We start from the raw sequence: 26,990 nt of genomic DNA, 5'->3' as shown, positions 1-26,990 counted from the left end.
GGCCAGCTAAGTGCTGAGAGCATCTTCATCGTCGCTCCAGTCCGGAGGAGCATCCGTGCCGAAGTACCGGTCACCGAAGTTGCCTGTGGGGAGGAAGGGAGATGCGGTCACAGTGCAGGGAACAGGAGAAGGTTTATCCATCAGCTCGAGCAGCAGCAGAACCGGAGCATCCCGGAGGCCGCGTGAGCTCCCGTCGGCAGGGGTTTCCTGGCACAGCGGAGGTGAGGGCACAAGAACACGGAGCTTGGTTTGGAGGTGGCAGCTTAGGGGATGGGGTGGGCACAGGGCTGCTCCCCATGGCCCAGCTCGGCTTCTCCATGTGGGGCTGGCGGAGGACCACGGGGAGCAGCTCCCTCTGCCAACAAGGCTATGGCTGCATCGATTCCAGCACCCACGTGGCAGCAGGAGCCAGGAGAGGCAGTGGGTACCCGAGTCCAATAAGACCACACTTAAGGTGCTGCTGACAACCAGGGCTTCACTTCCTCTGGTGAGCGGGCCAGAAGCACCAAACCCCCCCTCCAAACCAGGTCATTCCTGCCCAGATACTCACCGATGCCAGGGATTATCCGGAATAGGTCATTCACCTTCTTGTCCACAGCAGTGGTGATGATCTTCACCCGGGGGAAAGCGTAGGCGACTGAGTGGACACCCATCTCTGCCATCAGCAGGGAGAGGAGGAAGATCTTGTCTTCTGGGACATCGTGATCCTACATAAAGGCAGAGACGCGTTGGGGTATCTGTGGAGCTTCATGGCCCACTCCTCCAGCGAGCAGCATTCCAAGCACCCAATGGCCTTCCTGGAGCCACATCTTCTGCTCCCCTCTGTGGCCAGCTGGGGTTACTGATCACAGAACCAACTAAATCCCATCAGCGACGGCACAAGGATGGGGTGACTTGGTCAGCACATGGTTACAGTCACCCCAGCTTGCGCTGTCCCCCATCACACCACCCTTCCATGGAGGAGGCAGTTTCACCCCAAAGCCCCTCACCATGGCCGTGCCTGATGTTAGAATCATAGATCCATAGAATAGCTCAGGTTGGAAAGGACCTGAAGATCATCCAGTTCCAACCCCCCTGCCATGGGCAGGGACACCTCACACTAAACCATGGCACCCAAGGCTCTGTCCAACCTGGCCTTGAACACTGCCAGGGATGGAGCATTCACAACCTCCCTGGACAACCCATTCCAGTGCCTCAGCACCCTCACAGGAAAGAATTTCCTCCTCAGATCCAATCTAAATGCTCTGCACGTTACTTGGGAACAACCCCCCCCTCTCCACGCCACGTTCCCGGTGTTCTCCATACCAGCAGCACCCGCACTGCCATCATAGCCGCTGCGCCGGTGGACACCGTGCAGTCCATCAGGATGACGTGGTCCTCACTGATGTCCTTGGGCAGCCTCAGGTAATGGAGCTGGGCAAGGGGGGGGGGAAAGGAGCAGCTTAGAGCCTGCAGGCGGACGGAACAAACCCGAAGCCCTCCTCTTGCAGGGGTGAAGCCTCCTTCCTGCATCTCCATCTCTCAGACCCCAGCTTGGAGCCAGGCGCTGGCGCACGCCCTTGGACCCCCTCCCCGCACCAGCTCCATCAGCAGAGCCCTGAGTCACCCCGGCACGCACAGCACCACCCATGGCACCCCAAGGCCCTACCTCCGGCTCGCCCGTGTTGCAGTTGGTCTGGATGAGGATGGTCCCGATGCGCACGTCCTTGCACACCGCGCGCAGCGCCGGCTCCATGGTCTCCCCCGCGCGCAGGATGGACACCCCGGTGATCTGCAGCGCACAGGGATGGGCTGGGAGCTGCACAGCACCCATATGGCACTGGGGGGGGGGGGGGTGGGTGTCTCATGGGCAACCCCAAAGCACAGCCCTTCCAAGGGGGCTGTGTCAGTCCCGCTTCCCTCAGTGCGAAGGCAACAGCGGCACAGGGATGCTGCTGACGGCACCTTGGCCACCAACCATAGGCAGGAGAGCAAACACCTAACCCAGGCCTGATGGAAGCCCCAGGCTGCCCTTGCTTTTGATGCAACCCCATGGGCTATAATCATAAATCACAGAGCGGTTTGGGTTGGAAGGGACCTTAAAGATCGAGTTCCAGTGGTCTGAGATAGGGCTTTTTGGTCCCAGCAGTACTTTCTGCTCCCACTTACTTGCTTCCCACTGTACGTCCTCCCTTCGTAGTCCTGTCCTTGAGGGGTCTGGACTGTGCAGCTCTACAAAAGCCAGGTGAGAAGTGTTACCAGGGGCTGATGTGGCTCTCGGAGGAGGCACCCGGAGCCGTGGCCAAGGGGAGCCTTATTCCACTCCGCGAGGAAAAGGCTGGTACATGGGGTAAGGCTGGAGGAGAAGCACCAGGACAACCCCAGCTCCCCGGCAGTTACAGGTCAGGAATGGGAGAGGAATCACAGTGCCTGGTGCCTCCCAGCCACAGCCCTGAACCCACCTGGAACGGGAGCAAGGAGAGCGCGTGCTCAATCAGCAGCCGCATCAGGCGCTTGGAGTAGAAGATGAACTCGTCCCTGCTGGTCTCCTTGTTTCTAGAGGGGAGGGAAAGGCACCGTGAGCTGCAGACCGGAGCCAGGGATGTGTGGACGAGGTCAACCCCTGCCCAGAGCCTTGTTTGCATGGGACCCATGCGCATCGCAGTGGTAGGAAAGCTGTTGCCAAGGCCACGGAGCGCTCTCAGCACAGCTCCTCCACCGCTGCCCTGTCCCCCGTCCCCAGGGTGGATGTGGGAGTCCAAAGCACCAGCCCCATCCCAGCCCGGGGCAGCCACGGCGGCGGGGGCTTTACCTGATGATGGTGTGCATGCCCCTCACCTGAGGGGTGCTCTTCAGCACGCTGAGGGTCTGAGGAAGGGGGTGGCACTGATGGGCAGAGGCCAGGGCGGCCCTGGAAAGCAAACACAGGATGAGGAGGTGCCCGGGCAAGGCTGGGGCAGAGCGCACGGCCGGAGCCATCCTCCCATTGCAAACGCACACCGAGGCCGTCCAGCCCTGCAATGGCAAAGGGACCTGCTCCCGGGAATGGTGGTCGGTGGAGCCACAGGGACCCCGTGCACCAAGGACCTGCCCTTCTCGCTGGGCATCCATTGGGAAGAAAGGGGAAGGTAAAATCAAACCCTTCTCCCGCTCCCTGGTGGGTCCTGAGCTGATGGGGTGAGGAGGGGCTGCTGTGGTTGTATGTGCACCACGAACAGGGCAGGAGCCGGGCTCACGGCGCTGGCCACGGAGCCAGGAATGAGACCACTGCAGAGAGCGCCTGGTCCGTTCAGGGACAGAATTGATGCCACATTGGGAACAGCTTCAAGCCGTCAGGGCCGGCCAGGGCTGGCTCTGTGTGACTCATCCCCACAGAAGCAATAGTGGAGCTATTCCTGGATCAAGGGAACAAGAGCCCCATTAGCCACCTCGCTCTTTGAGAGCGGTGCCATGGGATGAAGGTCACATCTATTTGGCTTCTACAGGGCTGGGCAGGGTGGACGAGCAACTGTGTCTGGGAGGAGGGCTGGGGTCCGAAAGCCACACATCAGATCACACACGTGCTGCATCCCGGTCGGGGAGATGCTGGGAGGAGAAGGGAGCAAACAGACGGAAGCACCGGGTGATTGAGGCTCAAACCAAGCAGAAACCTGGGTTAATCACACACACAGAGGCACACAAGCGGGGAGGAAGACAGAGAAGATGACTGGCAGGAATGGAGGAGGGCAGGGCTGGGTGACTTGAGGCCTCCATCCACGTAGCCATCTCCTGGTCTTGGGCAACCAGCACCAAACGAGACATTCCCAAGGCCTGCGGGTGCTTCGGGGCTCCTTGCTTTTGCCAGCTCCTGCGTGGCATCAGAGAGCCTCGATGCAGGGAACGCTCCCGAGAGCCGTGACAGCTCACTCATGGCATGGCAATCGTGTTGGGACTGTGCTGCCTGCAAACCCCATTGCCTCTTTGGGACAAGCAGCCCTCAAGGCCCTGGCCCTGCTGCTGTTGGAGTGAGCTCCCCTGTCTGTCCCCAAAGCCGGGTTCGGTGCCCTCAGGGATGCTCCTGCACCAGGGATGTGCTGCCGGCAGCTCCCTGCCTTCCCTCTGCCAGACCTGGCCTGGGGATGGATGCTGGGGCACAGCCCTGCCTGACCCCCCCCCGCAAGGGATGCAGAACCATGCAGCAGGTGAGCATCTGAGCCCTGTCTTTGGTAGAGGATGGAGCCTGCATGGGGCTGCCTGCTTCTGGGGGGGGGCAGAGATTGACCCCCCCAACACAGAGCCACACACTCATGGCCCTGATGGGTTTGCCAAGGTGACAATGCGCTGTTGCCCAAACTAGAGGAGCCCCCCATAGGGCTGCCTCCTACCCATCACAGCCCTGAGCTTCCCATGGGCATCCCTCCATCACTGCCAGGTCCACGTCACGGCATCCCACCACATCACAGCCCCTCTCCTGCGGGGTCTCGGTGGTCGAGACACGGTGTGCCCCGGCTCCTGCGCCTTGCTGCTGATGCCAGTGAGGGCTCCCTGCTCTGGTACCAACCCTGGGTGCCTGGGAACACCCCTCCTGCATCCCAAGCTACCAACAGCCCCATGGGGAACGCTGCCAGTGTTTTGTCACCCACCCCTTCCTACAACACCCATGCAGGCACTGGTGCTGGGTGCAACCCCAACAGCAGGGAAGCACTTAGCGCTGTGGGCATCCCCACCGGGAACAGCAGCCGGTCCCACCGTTGGGGTTGGGATAAAGATGCTCTCTCCAGTCCCTCCACCCCGGTTTGTTCCGCACAGCCCCAGCAAAGCAGGACCCCGTGAGCCACCCGCCCGGGTTAGTGCCGCGGTTCCCAGCCCCTGTCCCCAGCCCTGGTGTTAGTGGCACAACCAAAACCACTGCTGTCTGTTAGCGTTTGTCTCCTCACATATCCCAGCGCAGCTTCCTCTGGTCCCCGGGTGGGAGGGATGGTCAGGGACACAAGACAGGAGACAACGAGAGTTTAAAGGGAGAGGGACAAACGTGACATGAAACAAAGGAGAGAGCACCGTCATTAGTCAGAGGGGGGAAAGAAGCCCCGACTGATCTATGGCTCCTGGACCTTCCTCATCACCCCACAGACCCCAGCGCTCCTCCCTGGGTGACCAAGTCGGGTCAGGGCTGCTCTCCATGGCTCCAATCCTGGCTCCATCCGCTCTCACCACCCCGGAGTCATGGCAGGGACGTTGGCCCATCCCTGCAGCCCCGGCTGCAGCTCTCAAAGCCCAGAGGGAAGTGCTGCAATCCCTTCCTCCAACCTGCCCCGCATCCATGCGAACACATGTGGGTACCCCCGTCCTGGAGAGGGGATCTGCTCCAGCCCTGGAATGCCGAGAGCACTGGGAACACAGGGAGAAACCCAGCTCTGACCAGGGAAGGAAAACCTCCCTTCCCTGAGTGCCTGCCCCGGCATCACCATCCCTTGGAGATGATGGAGGCAGAGAGAAGAGCTCAGTCACCCCTCTATAACCGCGCTCCCTGCGGTGATACCCCGCATCCAGCCGCGCTGGCAGGGATGGAGGGAGCAGGTCGCTGCCACCAGGACCTGCAGACAGCCTGGTTTGAGAGTGATGCTTCCTGTCCCCACCCCAGGACCACAATGGAAAGTTGAGGCGGGCAGCTCCGAGCACGTCAAGAACACGTTCCACTTCGGAAACTGATGCTTCTCCCCCCCGCTCCCACCAGAACAAAAGCTTTGAAGGTAAAAAAAGCCAGAAGAAAGAAAGAAAGAGAGGAGAGAAAGGGGAGCCCATCTCTTAGGAAGGCTTCAGGGAACATCCTCGGCTCTTTGTTGAGCACGTTGTCAAGCAGGAAGCAGACAAGAGGCATCCAGCGACAAAGGAGCTAATGCAGTCAAGGCATTTCAAACAGGCACAGCGGCTGGCTTTCAGGGCTGACATTTCAAACAAGGGCTATTAAACTGTGCCACGGGTTGGTATTTAAAGACACAACCGGCAAAGGGCACGCCAAGCTGATCCAGAGCTTGGGAGGTGTGGGGGGGATAGTGATGGGAGAGGGGAATGGGCTGAAGCCAGCTCCGGCCCCGGGAGCTGGGCTGGCTGCTGTAATAGTGCAGGAGGGATGGGACCAGGCTGGGAGCGCTGTGTCCCGGTGGCAGGGCTGCTCCAGGAGAAATACTCACCTGGGCATGGATGGGGAGGGAGGGCCTGCACGTAATGACATGGTTAAACATGTGGGAAGCTGGGAAACAATATCCCAGCTGCCAGGACACCCAGGTCTGACCTGTGCTCTGGGGGAATACCGAGGAGGGCAAGGATGCTCCTCAGCAGGCAATGATTACAGGAGGAGAACAGGTCTTTAAATGGCACCATTAAACTGCTTGGAATTCACCCGTTTGATCAGCTGGGAAGGAGGGAGAGGAGCTCCCTGCCTGTCCCAGCCACGCTCCGGGTCAGGAGAGGCAGCCAGGAGCGCAAGGACCAGAGAAGCACCTGGGACTGGGAGCAGACCCAAGCATCCAGGTTTTATTCCACCAGCTGCAAAGGCCTCACTGCGTCCCCAGGGCCACCAAAAGGAGGTGACATCGGAACAACAACTCTGACATTTAGATGAAGCCATCCAGGACAAGAGCACAGGGAACTGCTCGAGATGAAAGGCCCGTGTTTGCCAAGCGCATCTCGCTTCAGCGCGTCTCCATCCACCTCGCTCCTGTCGGGAGCGCAGAGGAGCTGATGGGGAAGCACAGCACAAGGACTCCAGGAGTGAAAACAGACTGGGTTTTGCAGGGATTTTCCTCCCAGACTTCACGGCATAGGCACAAATAAAACCCTGAGCTTTAGGATATAAAACTGTGGCCGTGCTTACCCCAGAGTTACTTGTGCAGGTCAGAGCTCCCGTTCCAAACTTGTTATCCTGACACTACCAGTACTTACTCGGTATGACAGGCTGAGGAAGTTGGGGCTGTTCAGCCTGGAGAAGAGAAGCTGCGTGGAGACCTCAGAGCAGCTTCCAGTATCTGAAGGGGGCCTATAGGGATGGTGGGGAGGGACTCTTCATTAGGGACTGCAGTGACAGGACAAGGGGTAACGGGTTCAAACTGAAACAGGGGAAGTTTAGATTGGATCTAAGGAGGAAATTCTTTCCTGTGAGGGTGCTGAGGCACTGGAATGGGTTGCCCAGGGAGGTTGTGAATGCTCCATCCCTGGCAGTGTTCAAGGCCAGGTTGGACAGAGCCTTGGGTGCCATGGTTTAGTGTGAGGTGTCCCTGCCCATGGCAGGGGGTTGGAACTGGATGATCTTAAGGTCCTTTCCAACCCAAACTGTTCTATGATTCTATGTTATCATATACCTGATTTAAGGTGCACCAAAAAGTTACCTGTACTGAGTGCACTTCGATTAGAGAGGAGAATCACTGGAGAGAAAGGCATTTCATATATGTGTATATATATAACACAAGTATATATACATATATACATACATATATACATATATATACACATATATACATACACACACACATCCATCTACCCTCTTCATGTTACCCCTGCCCTTTTTAAAGCACCAGCCTCCTCTCCATCCCGAAGAGCACCTTCCCACCTGGACCTGCAGACACTCAGGAAGGCTCTCACTGTCTGTATGTAAACGTCAGGCCCCGTGCTGGGGTCAGACAAGCCAGCAGCAGTAAAACAAAGCACCCGGGCTGCAGCAGGAATAAGTGAAGCCCTTTCCTGCTCATCTCAGGTATTTTAAAAGCTTCTTGTATGGCCCATGTGAATTTTAGGGTTACTCGAGTGTCTCCGTGCAGCGATGGAATCTAAATGGAAACCCATTTGCAGTAATGCATCCCCTCTGCTCCCTACAGAAACACCTGGAAGCAAGAGAGCTGGAGCCCCATCTGGATCCCCGCACTGAAGAGGCTGAGTCAGTCAGCGTGTACTTTATAGCATCCATCCACAGACACTGCCAAATTAGGAATCCTGCTGGATCAGGGCCCAAGAGCCCTCGTGGTCCCCAGGCAGTTGCTGCGTGGCCTTTGGGCACTGCAGGGAAGCGGGTACCTCTCTCCATGCTGAAGCTGGGAGTCATCAGGCTTGGAGCTGAGCATCTCTGCACGCAGCAGGGATCCAGGGCTCCTGCCACCCTCGAGCCACGTTGGTTAATCTATTAACTGATGGTTAATGGTGGTTAACCATCAGGGATGGAGGATGGCTCTGATGGTGGAAATAGAAGAGAATCCCAGGATGCAAACCTCCCCTCTTGGGGGTCCCCAGCTCACAAACCTGGTCCTGCCCCACCTTCAAGGCTCAACCCTTGCAGGATGAATACATCCCTACGGGACATCCCTGTCCCTGCTGGTCCCAAAGACAAGGACAAGGCAGCTTCGGTCTCGACTGCAGGTCAGGGTTAGGCCAAGCAGTGCCTGGCATTGGAAATGCCTCTGGCTGCACAGACAGGACAGAGTTAGGGGCTCTTACCTGACACTGAGTTCACGCTGCGGCAGCAACACAAAGACACAATGCAACCGGTATTAAGCATTGTCAACACCAGGGGCGATTCAAGACAAAAGAAAAGGAGAAATAGGAATATTTTCCTGCATTCCCAGGTAGCCTTTTCCCCTTCTTCCCCTCCCCAGGTAAATGAAAGCCCCCCCGAGCCAACCCCTCACAGCAGCACCCTGGCGAGGAGCTGCTGCGCTTGCTGGCTGCGGTGTCCAGCCAGAGGATGGGTGAAACATCCATTGCCCATCTCCTGGCCTGTGCCCTCCTCATCCCGGTGCTAGTGACAACAGTGGGGCTCTGCTCCCTGCTCCCATGACCTAGACTTTCAAAGCCAGCTTCCCAACCTGCCAGATCTCAGTGCTGTAACTCCGGGCAGCCGGAAGGTCCCAACCGCAGCCCTATGGAGCGTGGGATGCTCCGGGATGGGGTCCTGCCAAGATGCCTTTGCCTAACCCTGAGGCCTTGGGAAGCACGATGCTGCCATTGCCAGCTCCCATCCAAGTGGCTCCTGCTGCCTGGGGGCTCAGAAAGCCCTGCAGGAATCAGGCCCTTTACTACTTCCAGGTGCTTCCGACTCCAGGTCGTGCTCCCTCCATCGCTCTGAGCACCTCCACCACTGAAGCATCCAAGCTACAGACATGGGGCAGGTGTTGCTGCTCAGGGAACAGCAACAACATTGATCAAACAACAGCAGTGATCAATGGCCTCAGGCTCAAACCACTGGTCAGGAGTGGCCCAGGACCCCCAGAAGATGACTTCTTAAAGCCAGTGATGGAGCACGTGCGTGGAGCAGGGCTTGGGTGTCAAACGGGACTTTGGGGTTTGAAACCCATGGGCTGTACCCAATGCAGAAGTGGGAAAGTGGGCTCTTGACTGGCAAGACTGCAGCAGTGTCTGCAAGGGGGTGAAGAGGAAAAGCCAGAGACTGAAGTACTGCAGGGTTTGGGGTGATGCTGGCTCTGGGACGGCTGCAGGCAGGGAGGCACATCACTTCCTATGCAGGTACCTCACTCCCTGTGCAGGTACCTCACTCCCTGTGCAGGTACATCACTCCCTGTGCAGGTACCTCACTCCCTGTGCAGGTACATCACTCCCTGTGCAGGTACCTCACTCCCTGTGCAGGTACCTCACTCCCTATGCAGGTACATCACTTCCTGTGCAGGTACATCACTTCCTATGCAGGTACCTCACTCCCTGTGCAGGTACCTCACTCCCTGTGCAGGTACATCACTCCCTATGCAGGTACATCACTTCCTGTGCAGGTACATCACTCCCTGTGCAGGTACCTCACTCCCTGTGCAGGTACATCACTCCCTGTGCAGGTACCTCACTCCCTATGCAGGTACCTCACTCCCTGCGCAGGTACCTCACTCCCTGCGCAGGTACCTCACTCCCTGTGCAGGTACCTCACTCCCTATGCAGGTACATCACTTCCTGTGCAGGTACATCACTCCCTGTGCAGGTACCTCACTCCCTATGCAGGTACCTCACTCCCTGCGCAGGTACCTCACTCCCTATGCAGGTACCTCACTCCCTGTGCAGGTACATCACTCCCTGTGCAGGTACCTCACTCCCTGTGCAGGTACATCACTCCCTGTGCAGACACATCACTACTCTGTACATGTACATCACTCCCTGTACAGGTACATCACTCCCTGTGCAGATACATCACTACTCTGTACAGGTACCTCACTCCCTGTGCAGGTACCTCACTCCCTGTGCAGGTACCTCACTCCCTGTGCAGGTACATCACTACTCTGTACAGGTACATCACTCCCTATGCAGGTACCTCACTCCCTGTGCAGGTACCTCACTCCCTGTGCAGGTACATCACTACTCTGTACAGGTACATCACTCCCTATGCAGGTACCTCACTCCCTGCGCAGGTACATCACTCCCTGTGCAGGTACATCACTCCCTGTGCAGGTACCTCACTCCCTGTGCAGGTACCTCACTCCCTGTGCAGGTACCTCACTCCCTGTGCAGGTACATCACTCCCTGTGCAGGTACCTCACTCCCTATGCAGGTACCTCACTCCCTGCGCAGGTACCTCACTCCCTGTGCAGGTACATCACTCCCTGTGCAGGTACCTCACTCCCTATGCAGGTACATCACTCCCTGTGCAGGTACATCACTCCCTGTGCAGGTACATCACTCCCTATGCAGGTACATCACTCCCTGTGCAGGTACCTCACTCCCTGTGCAGGTACCTCACTCCCTGCGCAGGTACCTCACTCCCTGCGCAGGTACATCACTCCCTGTGCAGGTACCTCACTCCCTGTGCAGGTACCTCACTCCCTGTGCAGGTACCTCACTCCCTGCGCAGGTACATCACTCCCTGTGCAGGTACATCACTCCCTGTGCAGGTACCTCACTCCCTATGCAGGTACATCACTCCCTATGCAGGTACATCACTCCCTGTGCAGGTACCTCACTCCCTATGCAGGTACATCACTCCCTGTGCAGGTACATCACTCCCTGTGCAGGTACATCACTCCCTATGCAGGTACATCACTCCCTGTGCAGGTACATCACTCCCTGTGCAGGTACATCACTCCCTGTGCAGGTACATCACTCCCTATGCAGGTACATCACTCCCTGTGCAGGTACATCACTCCCTGTGCAGGTACCTCACTCCCTGTGCAGGTACATCACTCCCTGTGCAGGTACATCACTCCCTGTGCAGGTACATCACTCCCTGTGCAGGTACATCACTCCCTGTGCAGGTACATCACTCCCTATGCAGGTACATCACTCCCTGTGCAGGTACATCACTCCCTGTGCAGGTACCTCACTCCCTATGCAGGTACATCACTCCCTGTGCAGGTACATCACTCCCTGTGCAGGTACATCACATCACTCCCACCACTGGAGGACGGCTGGTTTGTCCCCAGATGACCTGCTTCCAAAGGAGGGCAGGAATCTGGTGCTGGCCCAGAGGAGCCCTGCACTAACCCGAGCACAGGGAGAAGGCAGCCTCCTCCCCTGAAACACAGGGAGCAGGGCTGGGAGGAGTGCATGGGGACAGCACCGTGCTCACACATCCGGAGCACAGGAGGAAGCCAAAGCATGACCATGGCACCCAGAGCACTGCCTCCTGCAGCGGCACCACTGTGAGCACCACAGGACCAGGCAGATCTTACCTCCTCCAGCTGGCTGTGGACGTGCTGCACAATCAGGTCGATCGCCACCGTGTTTCCACTGCCTGGGGTGAACCAAAAGCAAAAGAGACACGGCCTGGTCAGGACACGGAGCCAGCAGTGCCTGGAACAGGTTTCTTCCACAGGTTTAGATATTAGGATCTAATTCTTCCCTGTGAGGGTGCTGAGGCGCTGGCACAGGGTGCCCAGAGAAGCCCTGGCTGCCCCATCCCTGGCAGTGCTCAAGGCCAGGTTGGAACTGGAGGAGCTTTAAGGTCCCTTCCAACCCAAACCAGGCTGGGATTCTAAGAAGTCCCACTCTGTGTTGAGACCCTCTCCTTACCCTGCTTCCCCAAAGACGCCTTCCCTGGAAAAGCAGGAGACATTCCTGCTTCGATTGAGCAATAAATTAAAAAAGAAATAAAAATAATAAAAGAAAAAATACTAATAATGAATAAAATAACAATAAGATTACTAAATACGCATTTAGGGGATCTCTTCCTGAAGCCTGGAGGGGCCTTCCCTTTGGCGCAGCGGCGCTATGGGCACAGGGACGCGGTACCTCGCGGGACGACGATGTCGGCCAGGCGCATGGTGGGCTGGATGTACTGGTCGAAGGCGGGCTTCACAAACTTGTTGTACTGCTTGATGACGCCCTCGATGTCGCGGCCGCGCTCGCTGATGTCCCTGCGCAGGCGCCGCACCAGGCGGATGTCGGAGTCCGTGTCCACGAAGATCTTCAGGTCCAGGAGCTGAAAGGGGAATGAAACGAACCACACCACCACCATCACCACCATCACCACCACCACCACCACCACCATCACCACCACCACCACCACCATCAGCACCACCACCACCACCACCACCATCACCACCATCACCATCACCATCACCACCACCACCATCAGCACCACCACCACCACCACCACCACCACCACCATCACCACCACCACCACCACCACCATCAGCACCACCACCACCACCACCACCATCACCACCATCACCATCACCATCACCACCACCACCATCAGCACCACCACCACCACCACCACCATCACCACCATCACCACCACCACCACCACCATCACCACCACCACCACCACCATCAGCACCACCACCACCACCACCACCACCACCATCAGCACCACCACCACCACCACCATCACCACCATCACCATCACCACCACCATCACCACCATCACCACCACCATCACCACCACCACCATCACCACAACCACCACCACCACCATCACAACCACCACCACCACCACCACCACCATCACCACCACCACCACCACCACCACCACCACCACCACCACCATCACCACCACCACCACCATCACCACCACCATCACCACCACCACCACCATCAGCACCACCACCACCACCATCACCACCATCACCATCACCACCACCATCACCACCACCATCACCACCACCACCATCACCACAACCACCACCACCACCATCACAACCACCACCACCATCACCATCACCATCACCACCATCACCATCACCATCACAACCATCACCACCACCATCACCACCACCACCATCACCACCATCACCATCACCATCACCATCACCATCACCACCATCACCACAACCACCACCACCACCACCACCACCACCACCATCACAACCACCACCACCACCACCACCACCACCACCACCATCAGCACCACCACCACCACCACCATCACCACCACCACCATCACCACCACCACCACCACCACCATCACCACCACCACCACCACCACCACCACCATCACCACCATGCTCGATGGGTAACCCAAAGAGAGCCTCTTTCTCCCCCAGCCACAACCTGAGCTCTGAGCCCCATGAGCAGCTCTAACAGAGCTCAGCTCCGATTTGCCTTGGGGACCTTTGCTTCTGCAGCGCCTGACCCCTGTCCTCCCCCAAACCCCATCGCCGCATCCAAGCAGCTCCGACCCTCTGGATGCTATTAAAGAGCAAGGAGGAGACAAGGGAATAACACTCATAACCCAGGGAGCCAAGCACAGCTCATGCCACTGCCCCCAGTCATGAGACAAGAGCAGGGATGCTCTTAGGAACTGATTTTCCCAGCTGTCCACTGGAGGTCATCCTTGCTCCAGGAAAGTGCAACCCAAACAGCTTGGAAAGGAGGAAACCTCCTGGATGAGCTGAGCCAAGGGTGCGCTGCTCCCTGCTCCTGCAGCACTGCTCGGGTATCCACAGGATTCCCAGGAAAGCCCCGGAAAGGAACACCAGGCTTCGTGCAGCAGGACGGCAGCTTTGCCTCTGGCTGTGCACGCACCCAGCATGGAGGTGGGTTCCTTATGTATGCACAACCACTGCCAGGGAGCAGGTCCCTGCTTGCTCCTAGTAGCTGGGAATGAATGGCTGAGACCAAGGTCTCACACTTGGGACTCTTTGTACTGGGCTGCAGCACTTGGGCTTCCCCAGAAGCAGCTCCAAGCCCTTCCTCACCTTCAGGAGCTCCTTGTCTGCAAACGCCATGATGCCCTCAAAGATAATCACGTTGGCACCGTACAGGGTTTTCTGCGGAGCCAAAGGGATGCAGTCAGGCACAGAACACGCGGTCAGAGACATCCGTGACAGCTCATCCCCAAAATGCACCCACAAAATCCAGGGCTGAGGCCGTGGGGGGTTCGGTTATCACCCCCCCTTGTCCCAGCCCCTCGGCATCCCGTACCCATTCCTTCTTCCGGCTGTGGGTGGTGAAGTCGTAGATGGGGATCTTCACGCTCTTGCCTTGCTTCAGCTTCTTCAGGGTGGCGATGATGAGGTCGAAGTCGAAGGCGTCGGGGTGGTCGAAGTTGAAGTCATTGCTGGCTGCCTGCTCCTGCTGCTGCTTGGTCAAGACCTGCCCATAGAGCAGAGGTCAGCGCACGGGGCCATCCCCACCAGCAGCCTTCCCTTCCCACCACCACCCCAGCGACCTCTCCCCGTGTCCCAGGAACCAGCTGAAGGGGAAAACACGAGGCTGATGCTCAACCCACACTGTGTTTCCCATCAGGATCAGCCTGGGTGGACAAGGGCAGCCTCACCTTGTAGAAGGAGTCCATGGACAGCAGAACCACCCAAGGGACATCGAGAGCCTCAATGATCATGGTGGCCACCGTGGTCTTCCCCGAGGCGCTGCCTCCTCCCAGGCCTGCCAGGGGAAAGGGGATGAAGGCACCGACCCCAAGCAGGGGCTAAAGCCCTGGTCCTGCCCTGCTGCGCTGGGCTGGGGGAACACCCAAAGAGGGGCAGCATCAAACCAGAGACCACCCCTGAAGATGCCGAGCGGCACAGGCTGTAACTGCAGGCCGTGGGCACAGCGATGGGAACCCTTTCAGTGGAGGGCTGTGTAACGAAGGGACAGCGGGCACCAGAACCAGCCCGGGGAGCTCGTAACAACCCCAACAACAAGAGCAGAGGGAACAACCAGCACAGAGCGTGGCGTGCCCAGTGCCTGCTGTAACCCATCACCACCACCCGCAAGCTCAACCCCACGGCTCACCCTCAACGCCGCACTGACCACGGGCACCCTCCTTGCAACCCCCGGCCTGGAATCAGGAGCCAAACCTGGTTGTGGGGCAGGAATCCCCTCCCGCTGCCTCTGCCTACCTATGACGAAGGCCTCTTTGGACTGCGTGCCGTGCTCGTTGTACCAGGGCGGCCGCCCCGCTGTGTAGATGGTCCTCTTGCTGGTCCGCAGCAGCGGGGGCTCCGACTTGCACTGGCTCGTGGTCCTCTTCCGGGGGGGCTTCGTGGAGCCCACGGGAGGGTACAGCCGGTCCAGGGACTCGGCGCTGCTGTTGCTGGGGATGGAGAGAGGAAGGAGCTCGGTTACCAGTGGTGGGGAAGGGGCTTGCGGGGTCTTTATGGGACCGCAGGCTGCATGGGTGAGGGATGCGATGGGAAAGGGGGAGAAGCAAGCGCAGCCCCGCCGCGATCCCATGGCAAACATGGAATTGTCACACAGGACCAGGCTGAGCCTGGAAAAGGCTCAACACAGGCATCACTTAGAATCATGGAACAATTCCGGTTGGAAAGGACCTTAAGATCATCCAGTTCCAACCCCCTGCCATGGGCAGGGACACCTCACACTAAACCATGGCACCCAAGGCTCTGTCCAACCTGGCCCTGAACACTGCCAGGGATGGAGCATTCACAACCTCCCTGGGCAACCCATTCCAGTGCCTCAGCACCCTCACAGGAAAGGATTTCCTCCTTAGATCCAATCTAAACTTCCCCTGTTTCAGTTTGAACCCGTTACCCCTTGTCCTGTCACTGCAGTCCCTAATGAAGAGTCCCTCCCCAGCATCCCCTCCTGCAGCCCTGCTGCTCGGGGACCATCAATGTCAGATGAACACACCAGTGAGCTCTCTAAAGCACGGACGGGTGCTGTTACAGAGGGCAATCACCTGCCCTGACGCACTAAGGGTCCCTCCTGGGGGGGTGGAAGCCAAACACCCAAGCTCCAGCTCACCCACCCTCACCCCACAAGCGCTCCCCACTCGGCGCACTCCATCCCCACCAAAACCTCTAATTCCCCCCCTACTTTAGACCTGAACCTAAGGGGTGCTGAGCCCCTCACAGCCGCTTTGCTGTGCTTGCAGAGCCCGGAATGCCTCCCTCTTATCTCCCCTCCCACCACAGCCCCATGAAGGGAGAGGCACAGAGCACCCTGCGGAGCCCGTTCCAGCCTGGCAATGGGACAGCAGCAGCGGGGAGGTGGCCAGGAGATAAGCAGGGGCATGGAGGGGGGGTGTTATTTACACCACCTCCTGCTCCTCCCCTGCTCACCAAGGGCTGTCTCCTCCCTATGAGAAGGGCCAAAGGGCTCTCTCCTTGCTCACACAGCTCCTCTGCCCATCCACGACAGGGCTGGAAGTGAAACCGATGCAAGGTCAGAGCATGGGCACCAAACCCGGCACGGGTTGGTACAGCTCTGTGGGGCTTTTTGCTCTTAACAGGGCTTAAAGCGCAGGGCTTTGCAGCTTCGGGGTTGGGTTTAAGCCTGTTTGGAATGGAGGTTAATTCCCTTCCCTCCCCCCAGCCTTTTTTAGGGTGATTTCAGATAAAACGGAAGATTTGGGAGCAGCCATGTGTACAGGATGGGATCCCGGGATGGGATACCTCTGACCAAGATGTATGTCCTGATATACATCATGATATCTACTGCTCTGACCAAGCAGGATCCCACCGCCACGAGATGCCCATCTCCCAAACCAGCGCATCCCCGGCATGGACACAGGGATTCACTGGGATTTGCTGAGCTCCTGCCCCTGCCCTGGGCACCCCAACCACCACTTCAGAGGGACACGGACCTGCTTGAGCCAGCCCAGAGGGCAAGGAGCTGCTGCAAGGGCTGGAGCAGCTCTGCTCTGGAGCTGGGCTGGGTCAGCCTGGAGAAGAGAAGGCTCCTGAAGGGGAGAGCTTAGAGCAGCTCCAGTGCCTGAAGGGGCTGCAGGAAACCTGGAGAGGGGCTTGGGACAAGGGATGTAGGGACAGGCCAAGGGGAATGGCTTTAACCTGCCCGAGGGGAGATGGAGATGAGCTCTGAGGCAGAAGCTCTTCCCTGTGAGGGTGCTGAGGCGCTGGCACAGGGTGCCCAGAGGAGCTGTGGCTGCCCCATCCCTGGCAGTGCTTACTCCGGAGCGCGGAGCATCCCGCAGCGCTCGCCTGTCTCATGGAGCCCGGCAGCATTCCCAGAGGAAATCCAGCTGAGCAGCCCCAGGCTCTGGAGCAGGCGCGTTCCCAGGAGAGGGGCAGGGACACGGGTGAGAGGAGACGGTTTATTTCCTGGTAAACAACTGTGTTTGTGCCACCTCTGCTTCCATCGAGCCAAAACGACGCCTGCCTGCACCGGTGATGGGGACAGCGAACGGTGCCTCAGCGCTGCTGGTGGGAGACTGGAACACCCGGTCTGGGTTTGCTCCTCTGCGTTCCTCATGGAATGGGATGGGTTGAAGGGACCTTAAAGCTCCTCCAGCTCCAACCCCTGCCACGGGCAGGGACCCCTTCCACTGGAGCAGCTTGCTCCAAGCCCCTGTGTCCAACCTGGCCTTGAACACTGCCAGGGATGGGGCAGCCACAGCTTCTCTGGGCACCCTGTGCCAGCGCCTCAGCACCCTCACAGGGAAGAGCTTCTGCCTCAGAGCTCAGCTCAGTCTCCCCTCTCCCCCATTCCAATGGCTCCCAGGCTCTGCCCCTTACCCAAACACTTCAGGACTTCCACCACAGGTCCCTGTCTGCACCATCCCTCCCTATACAAGACATGGATACTCTACCCCCCCAACCAGCCCTGCCCATGATCTATGGCAGACAAGCCGGGCCGTGGGGAGCCTGTGGGGCTGCAAAGGTCACTTTCTCCTAATGTTACACTGGAAGCATGGCAGATGCTTCCCAAGCCTGCCTTTGCCAGGAAGGGCCTCTCCTCCCCTCCCAAGGAACGGCTCATCCCAACCATCCCGCTTGGCCCCTTCCTATTGCTTTATCAGCCACAAAACCCATGCAATGCCCCCTGCCTGCAAGTAGAGCCCCCCAAGGAAGGGCCTCTCTGTGTACATAGGCAGTCAATGCTGTTGCTTTACCCAAAGGATGCTCCCTGCCCCATGCAGACCCTCCCCAAGCAGAGCGCACCCCTGGGTACCAGCAGCACCCCCAGCAAGGTGCATGTGAAGGAAGCATCTTCCTAGGCTTTGTAACCCCTCTCCCGTGAAGCCTTCCTGGCTGCCAGCCCCTCTCCCTGGACCCTTTGCCCTCCCTGTACCTGCTGGAGGGTGCCAGGAGGAAGCCTGATCCCATGGGATGCTCAGTGGTGGGGTCTGAGGGACGCGTTTTGCTCCCACTCAACCCAAGCGTGGATTTACTGGGGTGAGAGGGGCACCGCTCTCCCCTTTCCCACTGCGCTCCCATCCCTGTGCCCTCCATGCTACATCTCCCTGCATCCCACCGCCCTCCAACCCCGAGCACCCCAGATCCATGCCGGGTGAAGGGGAAAAGCAGCAGGTCCCAACAGATCCCATAGGGAAAACGGCAAAGCCCCAGACGTGAGCTTGGAAGCAAACAGCAGAGCCCATCCTCATCCCTGCACCCCATAAGCACCAACCACGCACCCACCCCTCCAAATGCCCCACAGAGCCCCTGCACCAGACCGCCTTCACCCCATGTCCCATGGGAAGCTGATCCTTCCCTCGGCTGCTGCCTGCAGGGAAGCAGGACCAGGACATGGGGTTGGCTCCAGCACGCAGGGACTGACGGCAAAGGGGTGAAACACACCAGAACCCCCCCCAAAAACCAAGGCAGGAACTCACCCACCGTCCGTGCCGAGGGCCCAGCACCCCGAAATGCGGACACTGGAGAAGGCGGGGGGGCTGCTCATGTCCCCAGCAGGGCTTAAGGGGGTCACCCCCGGCCCCCAACCTCCTGCTGCTACCGGTGCCAGGGGACAACGGGGGGTCCCTGGTGACCCTCAGCACACGGAGCCATGCACAGGAGGGTCCCCGAGGCACGGGGACAGGCACAGACCCCCCCCCCCCCAGTGCCAGCAGCTCCGGGGGGGGTCAGGGATGGGAGATGGAGGAGGCAGGAGGCTGCGGGGGGAGCGTCGCTGCTGTGGCTGTGCAGCGGCCAGCGCGCATTAGAGGATGGCTTAACCCCAGATTACGTTCATTACCTGATATTAATAGCACTGGCTTGATTAAAGACAAAGCGGGGGGGTGCGGGGGGGTGAGCTGACACCTCCCCTCGCCGCCCTTTGCACAGGGCAATAAACACCAATCCCCCCCCATTGCGCCTCTGCATCCCGGGATCGGGCTCGCGCAGCTCCCTTTGGATGTGGGGGGCTCTGTGGGGACAGCGCTGCCCACCCCCCCCCCCCGGCCGGTGAGTGCGTGGCTATGGGGAACAGGGAGGAGGAGGAGGAGGCTGAAGGGGGGGGACAGTGCGGGGTGGGGATGGAGGGGGGGCCTCCCACCAGCACCCCACATCCAGCCTATGGAGCCCAATGAGGCTCAGGGTGCTGCTGGGGTGGGGTTTGGAGCAGGGTTTATCCCACTCCCATAGATCCCAGCAGAGGGAGATCTATGTGGGGCACCCCCCCACCGGAGCTCAGCTCCCAAGGGAAGAGCTGCCCCACACGTCCCCTCGTCCCTGGGATAAACAAGTGGGTGAAACTCAACACTCCCGGGCTAAGAATAACGTCCTGCTGGGTGCTGAGCTCCCCCCTGCGTCCTCTCCCTGTGCCAGGCAGGGCAGGGAGCCCAGTACCCAGTGCCAGCAGCACCCAGAGCTGGGCACAGGCAGGGTGGGGATGGAGACCCCATAGGGACAGGCCAAGGGGAATGGCTTTAACCTGCCCGAGGGGAGACTGAGATGAGCTCTGAGGCAGAAGCTCTTCCCTGGGAGGGTGCTGAGGCGCTGGCACAGGGTGCCCAGAGAAGCTGTGGCTGCCCCATCCCTGGCAGTGCTCAAGGCCAGGTTGGACACAGGGGCTTGGAGCAAGCTGCTCCAGTGGAAGGGGTCCCTGGATGGAACTGGAGGAGCTTTAAGGTCCCTTCCAACCCAAACCAGGCTGGGATGCTCTGGCACCGTGGCAGAGGCTCCTGAGGCACAGCAGCCGCCACCACGGAGCGCTTGGATCCCGGGACAAAGAGGAGGTGGTGGAGGACGCCCCAAAACACACAGGACAAGGTCCTGTGGTCCCCAAACGAGCCCTGGCACAGTGAGGTGAGAGCTCAGCCCCAGCGCACCCAGCGTGAGCGGGTATGGGGAGGATGCTCCCCACTGTCAGCATCCAGCAGAGGTGAACGCCTGCGGATGGGGTTAAAACGGGGAGAAAACCCTTTCCTCCTCTTCCTCGTGTTCCAGAGGCCGGGAATACGTGCTGCATCCCGCTGTCCTCAGCAAACCCCTGCTGAACACGGGGGGGCACCAGCCCCTTCCTGCTCCGGCAGGACCCCAGAGGAGAGCAGCACCCAGGGACAAGGGGCTGGTCCCTCAGCAGGGGCTGCAGGAGCAGCGGGATGAGGATGGGAGCAGCGAAGCGAGCGATGACCAAAGGAACCTTTTCCCATCCGTGCTTTCACGCGGGCTCCCCCTTCCCCTGGGAAAGCTCCTTCAGAAGTCCAAGAACGCAATTCCCTTGGGAAGCCATTCCCATTCCTTCTCACGGAAGAAGCGAAAGACAAGGGACAAGGAGCCTGGAGGCCGGGAGCATTGTTGTTCCTTATCGCACGCTCCCCGGAGCCCTTTTTCCTGCCTTTGTTCCAAGGCTCCAAGTGATGGGAGCAGCATTCCCAGCGCTCACCCGACATCCCAGACAGGGATGGGAATCTCCTGCACTGGCTCCAAACCCCAGCAGCGAGCGAGCCCCCCCTCCTGGCATGAGCTCCTCTGTAAATCCCTGCTTCCCAATTCCCTTTCACATCTCTGAGCTCCTGCACAGGCCAAAATTCCCGGGTTTTGGATGTTTTTTTCCTTCTAGATGATTTTTAAGCACAAATCCGTCCTTTCTATTTGCAGCCTCCAGGAACTGGGCTTAAAACTGGGAGAAATAGGAAAGCCAGCACAAAGGCTGGGTCCCCTTATCCTAAAGGTGATGGGAAGCTGCTCACTGGGCTTTCCTTGGGATTTAAGGATCATTTTGGTCCCTATAAGCCATATATTGCTGGTGGCACCAAACCAGGAACCCTCCGTGCAGGGATCTGGGTGAGACAGGGATGGATCCCAGCACCCTGTGAGCAAGCCAGGCCAGAGAGGATGATGTGCATAAGGAAAGGCTCCAGGAAGCCCTAGGTGTTGGGATGGAGGAACTTGCCCAAGGGATGAAGGGACACAGCCATGGGATGGGGAAACTGAGCTGTGGGATGGAGGAACCCATCCAAGGGATGGGGAAACACAGGAATGGGATGGAGGAATGCAGTCATGGGATGGAAGAACCCACCCAAGGGATGGAGAAACACAGTCACGGGATAGAGGAACACAGCCATGGGATAGGGGAACACAGCCATGGGATAGGGGAACACAGCCATGGGATAGGGGAACACAGCCATGGGATGAAGTAACTGATCTGTGGGATGCAGCAACACAGCCATGAGATGCAGGAACATAGCCATGGGATGAAGAAACCCATCCACAGCATGGGGACCGTGCCCAAGGGATGGAGAAACCACGTTGTGGGATGGAGAAGCCAAGCTTTGGGATAGAAACTCATCCAAGGGATGGAAGCACACAGCCATGGGATGGAGAAACACTGCGATGGGATGGAAGAATATAGCCAGGGGATGGAGAAACACAGCCATGGGATGGAGAAACACAGCCACGGGATGGAAGAACATAGCCATGGGATGCAGAAACACAGCCATGGATGGAGAAACACAGCCATGGATGGAGAAACACAGCCATGGGATGGAAGAACATAGCCATGGGATGGAGAAACACAGCAATGGGATGGAAGAACATAGCCATGGGATGGAGAAACACAGCCATGGGATGGAAAAACATAGCCATGGGATGCAGAAACACAGCCATGGATGGAGAAACACAGCAATGGGATGGAAAAACATAGCCATGGGATGGAGAAACACAGCCATGGGATGGAGAAACACAGCCATGGGATGGAAGAGCATAAGCCATGGGATGGAGTGACGTGCCTACGACTCCACAACCATTAGCCCCAAGGGGATGCTCAGTTGCCCCATGGTGCCAAACGCCTCCGACACAGCTCCCGGTTCCCCCCCACACACACCATAGACACATGGTTTTGGGTGGAAAACACGCCGTTTCAGCTCCTCCAACAGCACCTCGGGATTAAGGGGGGGGGGGGATGAAGGAGAAGAGGGTTTGGTGCGGGAATAGGAAGCAGCGATGGGATGGGGAGGCCCCATACGCGGAAGTGGCATCGGGGAGGGGGGGGAACGGGATCGCGATCCCGTTCTCGAAGGGTTGCAACGGGTCCGGTGTTGGGGTCCTTACCTATCGTGCGGCTCCGCTGGAGCCCCTTCGGCCACCGGGGCCGCGGCCATGGCGCTGCGGGGATGGGCGGGCTCGGGGCGGACGGAGGCGGAGCTGCCGCGGGGATGTGCGGGATTTGTAGTGCGGGGATGGGGTTGGGGCGGGAGAGGGGTGTTATGGGGTGTTATGGGCATGGATGGGTGCTGTGGGGGGCAGATGGGTGCTATAGGGTGCAAGTAGGTGATACGGGCACCTTTGGGTGCCATAGGATGCAGATGGGTGCTATAGGGTGCAAGAAGGTGATACGGGCACCTTTGGGTGCCATAGGATGCAGATGGGTGCTATAGGGTGCAAGTAGGTGATATGGGCACCTTTGGGTGCCATAGGATGCAGACGAGTGCTGTAGGATGCAGATGGGTGCTATAGGGCGCAAGTAGGTGATATGGGCACCTTTGGGTGCCATAGGATGCAGATGAATGCTATAGGGTGCAAGTAGACGATACGGGCATGTTTGGGTGCCATAGGATGCAGATGGGTGCTGTAGGATGCAGATGGGCGCTATAGGGTGCAAGTAGATGATGTGAGCACCTCTGGGTGCCATAGGATGCAGACAAGTGCTGTAGGATGCAGATGGGTGCTATAGGGTGCAAGTAGGTGATATGGGCACCTTTGGGTGCCATAGGATGCAGATGGGTGCTATAGGGTGCAAGTAGATGATGCAGGCACTTCTGGGTGCCATAGGATGCAGATGGGTGCTATAGGGTGCAAGTAGGTGATATGGGCACCTTTGGGTGCCATAGGATGCAGACGAGTGCTGTAGGATGCAGATGGGTGCTATAGGGCGCAAGTAGGTGATATGGGCACCTTTGGGTGCCATAGGATGCAGATGAATGCTATAGGGTGCAAGTAGACGATACGGGCATGTTTGGGTGCCATAGGATGCAGATGGGTGCTGTAGGATGCAGATGGGCGCTATAGGGTGCAAGTAGATGATGTGAGCACCTCTGGGTGCCATAGGATGCAGACAAGTGCTGTAGGATGCAGATGGGTGCTATAGGGTGCAAGTAGGTGATATGGGCACCTTTGGGTGCCATAGGATGCAGATGGGTGCTATAGGGTGCAAGTAGATGATGCAGGCACTTCTGGGTGCCATAGGATGCAGATGGGTGCTATAGGGTGCAAGTAGGTGATACGGGCACCTTTGGGTGCCATAGGATGCAGACAAGTGCTGTAGGATGCAGATGGGTGCTATAGGGTGCAAGTAGGTGATATGGGCACCTTTGGGTGCCATAGGATGCAGATGGGTGCTATAGGGTGCAAGCAGATGATGCAGGCACTTCTGGGTGCCATAGGATGCAGATGGGTGCTATAGGGTGCAAGTAGGTGATATGGGCACCTTTGGGTGCCATAGGATGCAGACGAGTGCTGTAGGATGCAGATGGGTGCTATAGGGTGCAAGTAGGTGATATGGGCACCTTTGGGTGCCATAGGATGCAGATGGATGCTATAGGGTGCAAGTAGACGATACGGGCATGTTTGGGTGCCATAGGATGCAGATGGGTGCTGTAGGATTCAAATGGGTGCAGATGGGGGGTGGTTTGGGCGTCAGTGGGTGCTTTGGATATGGGTGGGTGCTGTAGGATACAAACGGTGTGGGCATGTTTGGGTGCCATAGGATGCAGATGAGGGCTGTAGGGTGTACATGGGTGCTGTGGGAATGGACGGGTGCTGTAGGATGCAAATGGGTGCTATAGGGTGCAAGTAGATGGTGTGAGCATGTTTGGGTGCCATAGGATGCAGACGGGTGCTATAGGGTGCAGAAGGGTGCATGCGGGTGCTGTGGGCATGGATGGGTGCTGTAGGGTGCAGGTAGCTGCTGTGGGCACAGTGGGTGCTGTGGGGTGTAGGTGGGTGCTTCGGGCCATGGGTGGAAGCTGCGAGCACGAGGGGGTCCATGGTCCCCACCACACCTGGGAAGCAAGACCATCCATGGGAACCATGGGATGAGTGATCAGGCTTACCTGGATCCGGAACCAAAGCAGACCTTAGGAAGAGAAGGGGGATTTATGCCCATGGGTGCTCATGGGGTGCATCAGGGACAGATTGGGTGCTGCGTGCACGGTAAACGCCGCAGGTACCGAGCTCCCCATCCCCGTTTTGGGATGCACCGGGATATTCCCTCAGCCCCCCCCCGAGGACAGCGAAACCCCTGGGATCCCACTCCCACCCTTCCAACGACCTGCACAATAACACTGCTGCGGCTGCTGCTGATACAAAATCCATACCCATTTATTGATGGAGCTGTTCAATACATCCAGCCCAGCGCCCGAGCGCGGCTGCACAGCACTGAGCAGGGGGCCATGGCTACCAAAAACAGAGCATCACAAACAGGGAGTTTAGTATAAGATACTTTTACTGTTAAAACAATTCCATCTTTTTGCAAATAAACACTTTTTTTTAATATATATATTTATATATTTATATATATGGTTACAAGTGATAAATTGGATTTTTTTTTTTCTATTTTTTTCCTTTTTTTTCCTCCCCCCCCCCCTTCCCCAATACACTTATGCACTAATAACTGGCACCGACGAGAGACATCCGGCTGTGCCGTGGGATGGGTGGCTCCAGGAGGGAAAGAAAAGAACAAAACGCTCCCCAGACACTCCCAATGCCCCTGGATGCGATGCTCCGGGATGGGGCAGCTCCAGCTCCATGGGGCTGCCCATACCCGGGGGTGCTGGGTGCTGGGGGGTGTCTCTGCCCCCCATTTACTTACCGTGACCGAGCCCATGGGTCCCACCATGCCGCCCTCCCCAGCATCCCTCTACCCTTGTTGGCTCTGTATTAACCCCATAGCACTGAGGACATGGGGGGGGGCCTGGAACTCAGGGTCTGCAAACCTCTATGGACAAGGGGATGGAAGGGGAAGGATGCATTTGTCCCTTTGGATTGAGGTGAGGTCCTCCCCATGGTCGCTGCCTCACTGGAAGCACCCAAATGGGCACAACCCACACTCTCTGCTCTCATGCCATGGGATGGGTATTCCCAGCATCACTCCAGAGCCTTGCAAGGCCAAGCGGGAGGGTAAAGGGTGTCCCATGCAAAGGCGGCGATGGGAGAACGCATCCCTCTGTGTGTGATAGGGAAAAACACCTCTGAAGGGGAAAAACAGACCCTGAAGATTTCACTTCCTCCTAAAAGCTCCCATTTGACCACAGGGGGCTGAGGTGCATCCCCAGCTCCGAGGTGATGGGGACAGCATCTGCACCGGGATCCCCATTCCCACTGCCCATCAGTGTCAATGGGAATCGAGCCCTGTGCTGTGCCCGACGGGAGGTGGTGGGGATGGACTGGGGTGAACATCCAAACCCGCAGCCTGGGACACCCAGGGCAAGGGAAGGGAGCTTTGCCAGGGGGTTTCCCCCCATGGTGGGGCATGGGTTTGGGATCCAGCGGCTCCCTCCACTCCTCCATGGAGGTTGCAGTGCCCAGCTCCATGTCTGGTCCTTGGCTCTGCCCATTCTCCCCTTCCCATACACCCAACAGCCACAATGTGCACCCCGAGCATCCTCCTCGGGTCCCTCACCCCGGCCCTTCCTGCCGTCCCTGCTCTGGCACAGCCCAGGACAGCATCACCACGTCCCCATTGTGCCAAGGACCAACACAGCCCTGAGCACACGGGTCCTGCTGCTCCCAACCTGTTCCCTTCGCAGCGGGGCAGGATCAGTCCCAGCATCACTGCCCAAACAGATCGGATGAGGCACAAGCAGCAAAGCAACCAACGGAGCTTCCTCACCCACTGCTCCAAAGCTGTGGCTGGAGCAGGAGCTCTGGCTCCCATGGGAAGAACCCTGGCTCCAAACACATCATCCCCTGTGGCTGCCCCATCCCTGGCAGTGCTCAAGGCCAGGTTGGACACAGGGGCTTGGAGCAAGCTGCTCCAGTGGAAGGGGTCCCTGCCTGTGGCAGGGGTTGGAGCTGGAGGAGCTTTAAGGTCCCTTCAACCCAAACCATTCCATGACTCCGATTCCATGCTGTGCCAACCTCCCCTGGAGAAGGATGCTAATCACAACTGAACAGCTCCATGGAGCAGGGAAATGATCCCGAGCCTCCAGTGCCTGAAGAGCAGGGAAGGAACCTGAGGGTTGAGGTTGCAGTGGATTAAAGCAGAAGCTCCGAAGCTCTCCCCACCCCAATGCCACCTTCCCAGCTCTGCACAGGGGCAAACCAAACTCAAAGTGAGGATTTCCATCCCATTAGTGAGAGGAAACGTGCCCGCTTCCCAAGGACAGAGGTAGCCTGGTTTTGTCTGGAGACAGACACATCCCGCTCCAGGGATGCTTCCCTCCAGGCTGGAGCGAGGTGGTACAATGGTGTCAGCACAGAGGCAAAGGGAAGCCCATGGAAAACGAACAAGCAAAGGATGGA

At 58.3% G+C, this 26,990-nt stretch overlaps 1 protein-coding gene and 1 long non-coding RNA gene across 4 annotated transcripts; both read right to left on the bottom strand.

Moving 5' to 3' along the window:
- UCKL1 (uridine-cytidine kinase 1 like 1) lies at positions 1–22,666 on the bottom strand. 3 transcript variants are annotated; one of them, XM_057400955.1, is made up of 15 exons: positions 22,581–22,666; positions 15,225–15,418; positions 14,660–14,766; positions 14,305–14,475; positions 14,079–14,150; positions 12,169–12,358; positions 11,610–11,671; positions 4,896–4,915; positions 2,792–2,890; positions 2,442–2,535; positions 2,149–2,211; positions 1,649–1,771; positions 1,306–1,413; positions 551–707; positions 1–83 (listed from the first exon to the last, which is right to left on the bottom strand). In XM_057400955.1, exons 1-15 carry the CDS (start codon positions 22,628–22,630, stop codon positions 7–9), a joined length of 1,587 nt encoding a protein of 528 aa, XP_057256938.1. In that variant the 5' UTR covers positions 22,631–22,666; the 3' UTR covers positions 1–6. The 3 variants fall into 3 exon arrangements, with proteins under 3 accessions (XP_057256938.1, XP_057256936.1, XP_057256937.1); XM_057400953.1 differs by lacking the exon at positions 22,581–22,666 and adding an exon at positions 18,920–19,252; XM_057400954.1 differs by lacking the exons at positions 4,896–4,915; positions 22,581–22,666 and adding exons at positions 8,443–8,459; positions 18,920–19,251.
- LOC130594793 (uncharacterized) lies at positions 9,255–11,594 on the bottom strand. Its single transcript, XR_008971168.1, has 4 exons — positions 11,317–11,594; positions 10,617–10,656; positions 9,933–9,952; positions 9,255–9,472 (listed from the first exon to the last, which is right to left on the bottom strand). It is a non-coding gene; the product is annotated as an uncharacterized LOC130594793 (long non-coding RNA).
- Positions 22,667–26,990: the final 4,324 nt, after the last annotated feature.

The sequence above is a fragment of the Pezoporus wallicus genome, unplaced genomic scaffold, assembly GCF_028554395.1.
Source record: "Pezoporus wallicus isolate ANWC-B61680 ecotype Strahan unplaced genomic scaffold, APGP_CSIRO_Pwel_v1 contig_11133, whole genome shotgun sequence".
Taxonomy (NCBI): Eukaryota; Metazoa; Chordata; class Aves; order Psittaciformes; family Psittacidae; genus Pezoporus; species Pezoporus wallicus.
Note: the sequence above shows the minus strand (reverse complement) of the source record. Positions and strands in the feature narration are given on the sequence as shown.

Coding starts and splice junctions, on each gene's coding strand:
- UCKL1 (XM_057400953.1), bottom strand. CDS start 18,987: ATGAGCAGCCCCCCCGCCTTCTCCAGTGTCCGCATTTCGGGGTGCTGG. Junction 14,767..15,224: donor CAAAGAGGCCTTCGTCATAG/GTAGGCAGAGGC, acceptor TTCCCCTGGCAG/GCCTGGGAGGAGGCAGCGCC. Junction 2,536..2,791: donor GGCATGCACACCATCATCAG/GTAAAGCCCCCG, acceptor CCTCCCCTCTAG/AAACAAGGAGACCAGCAGGG.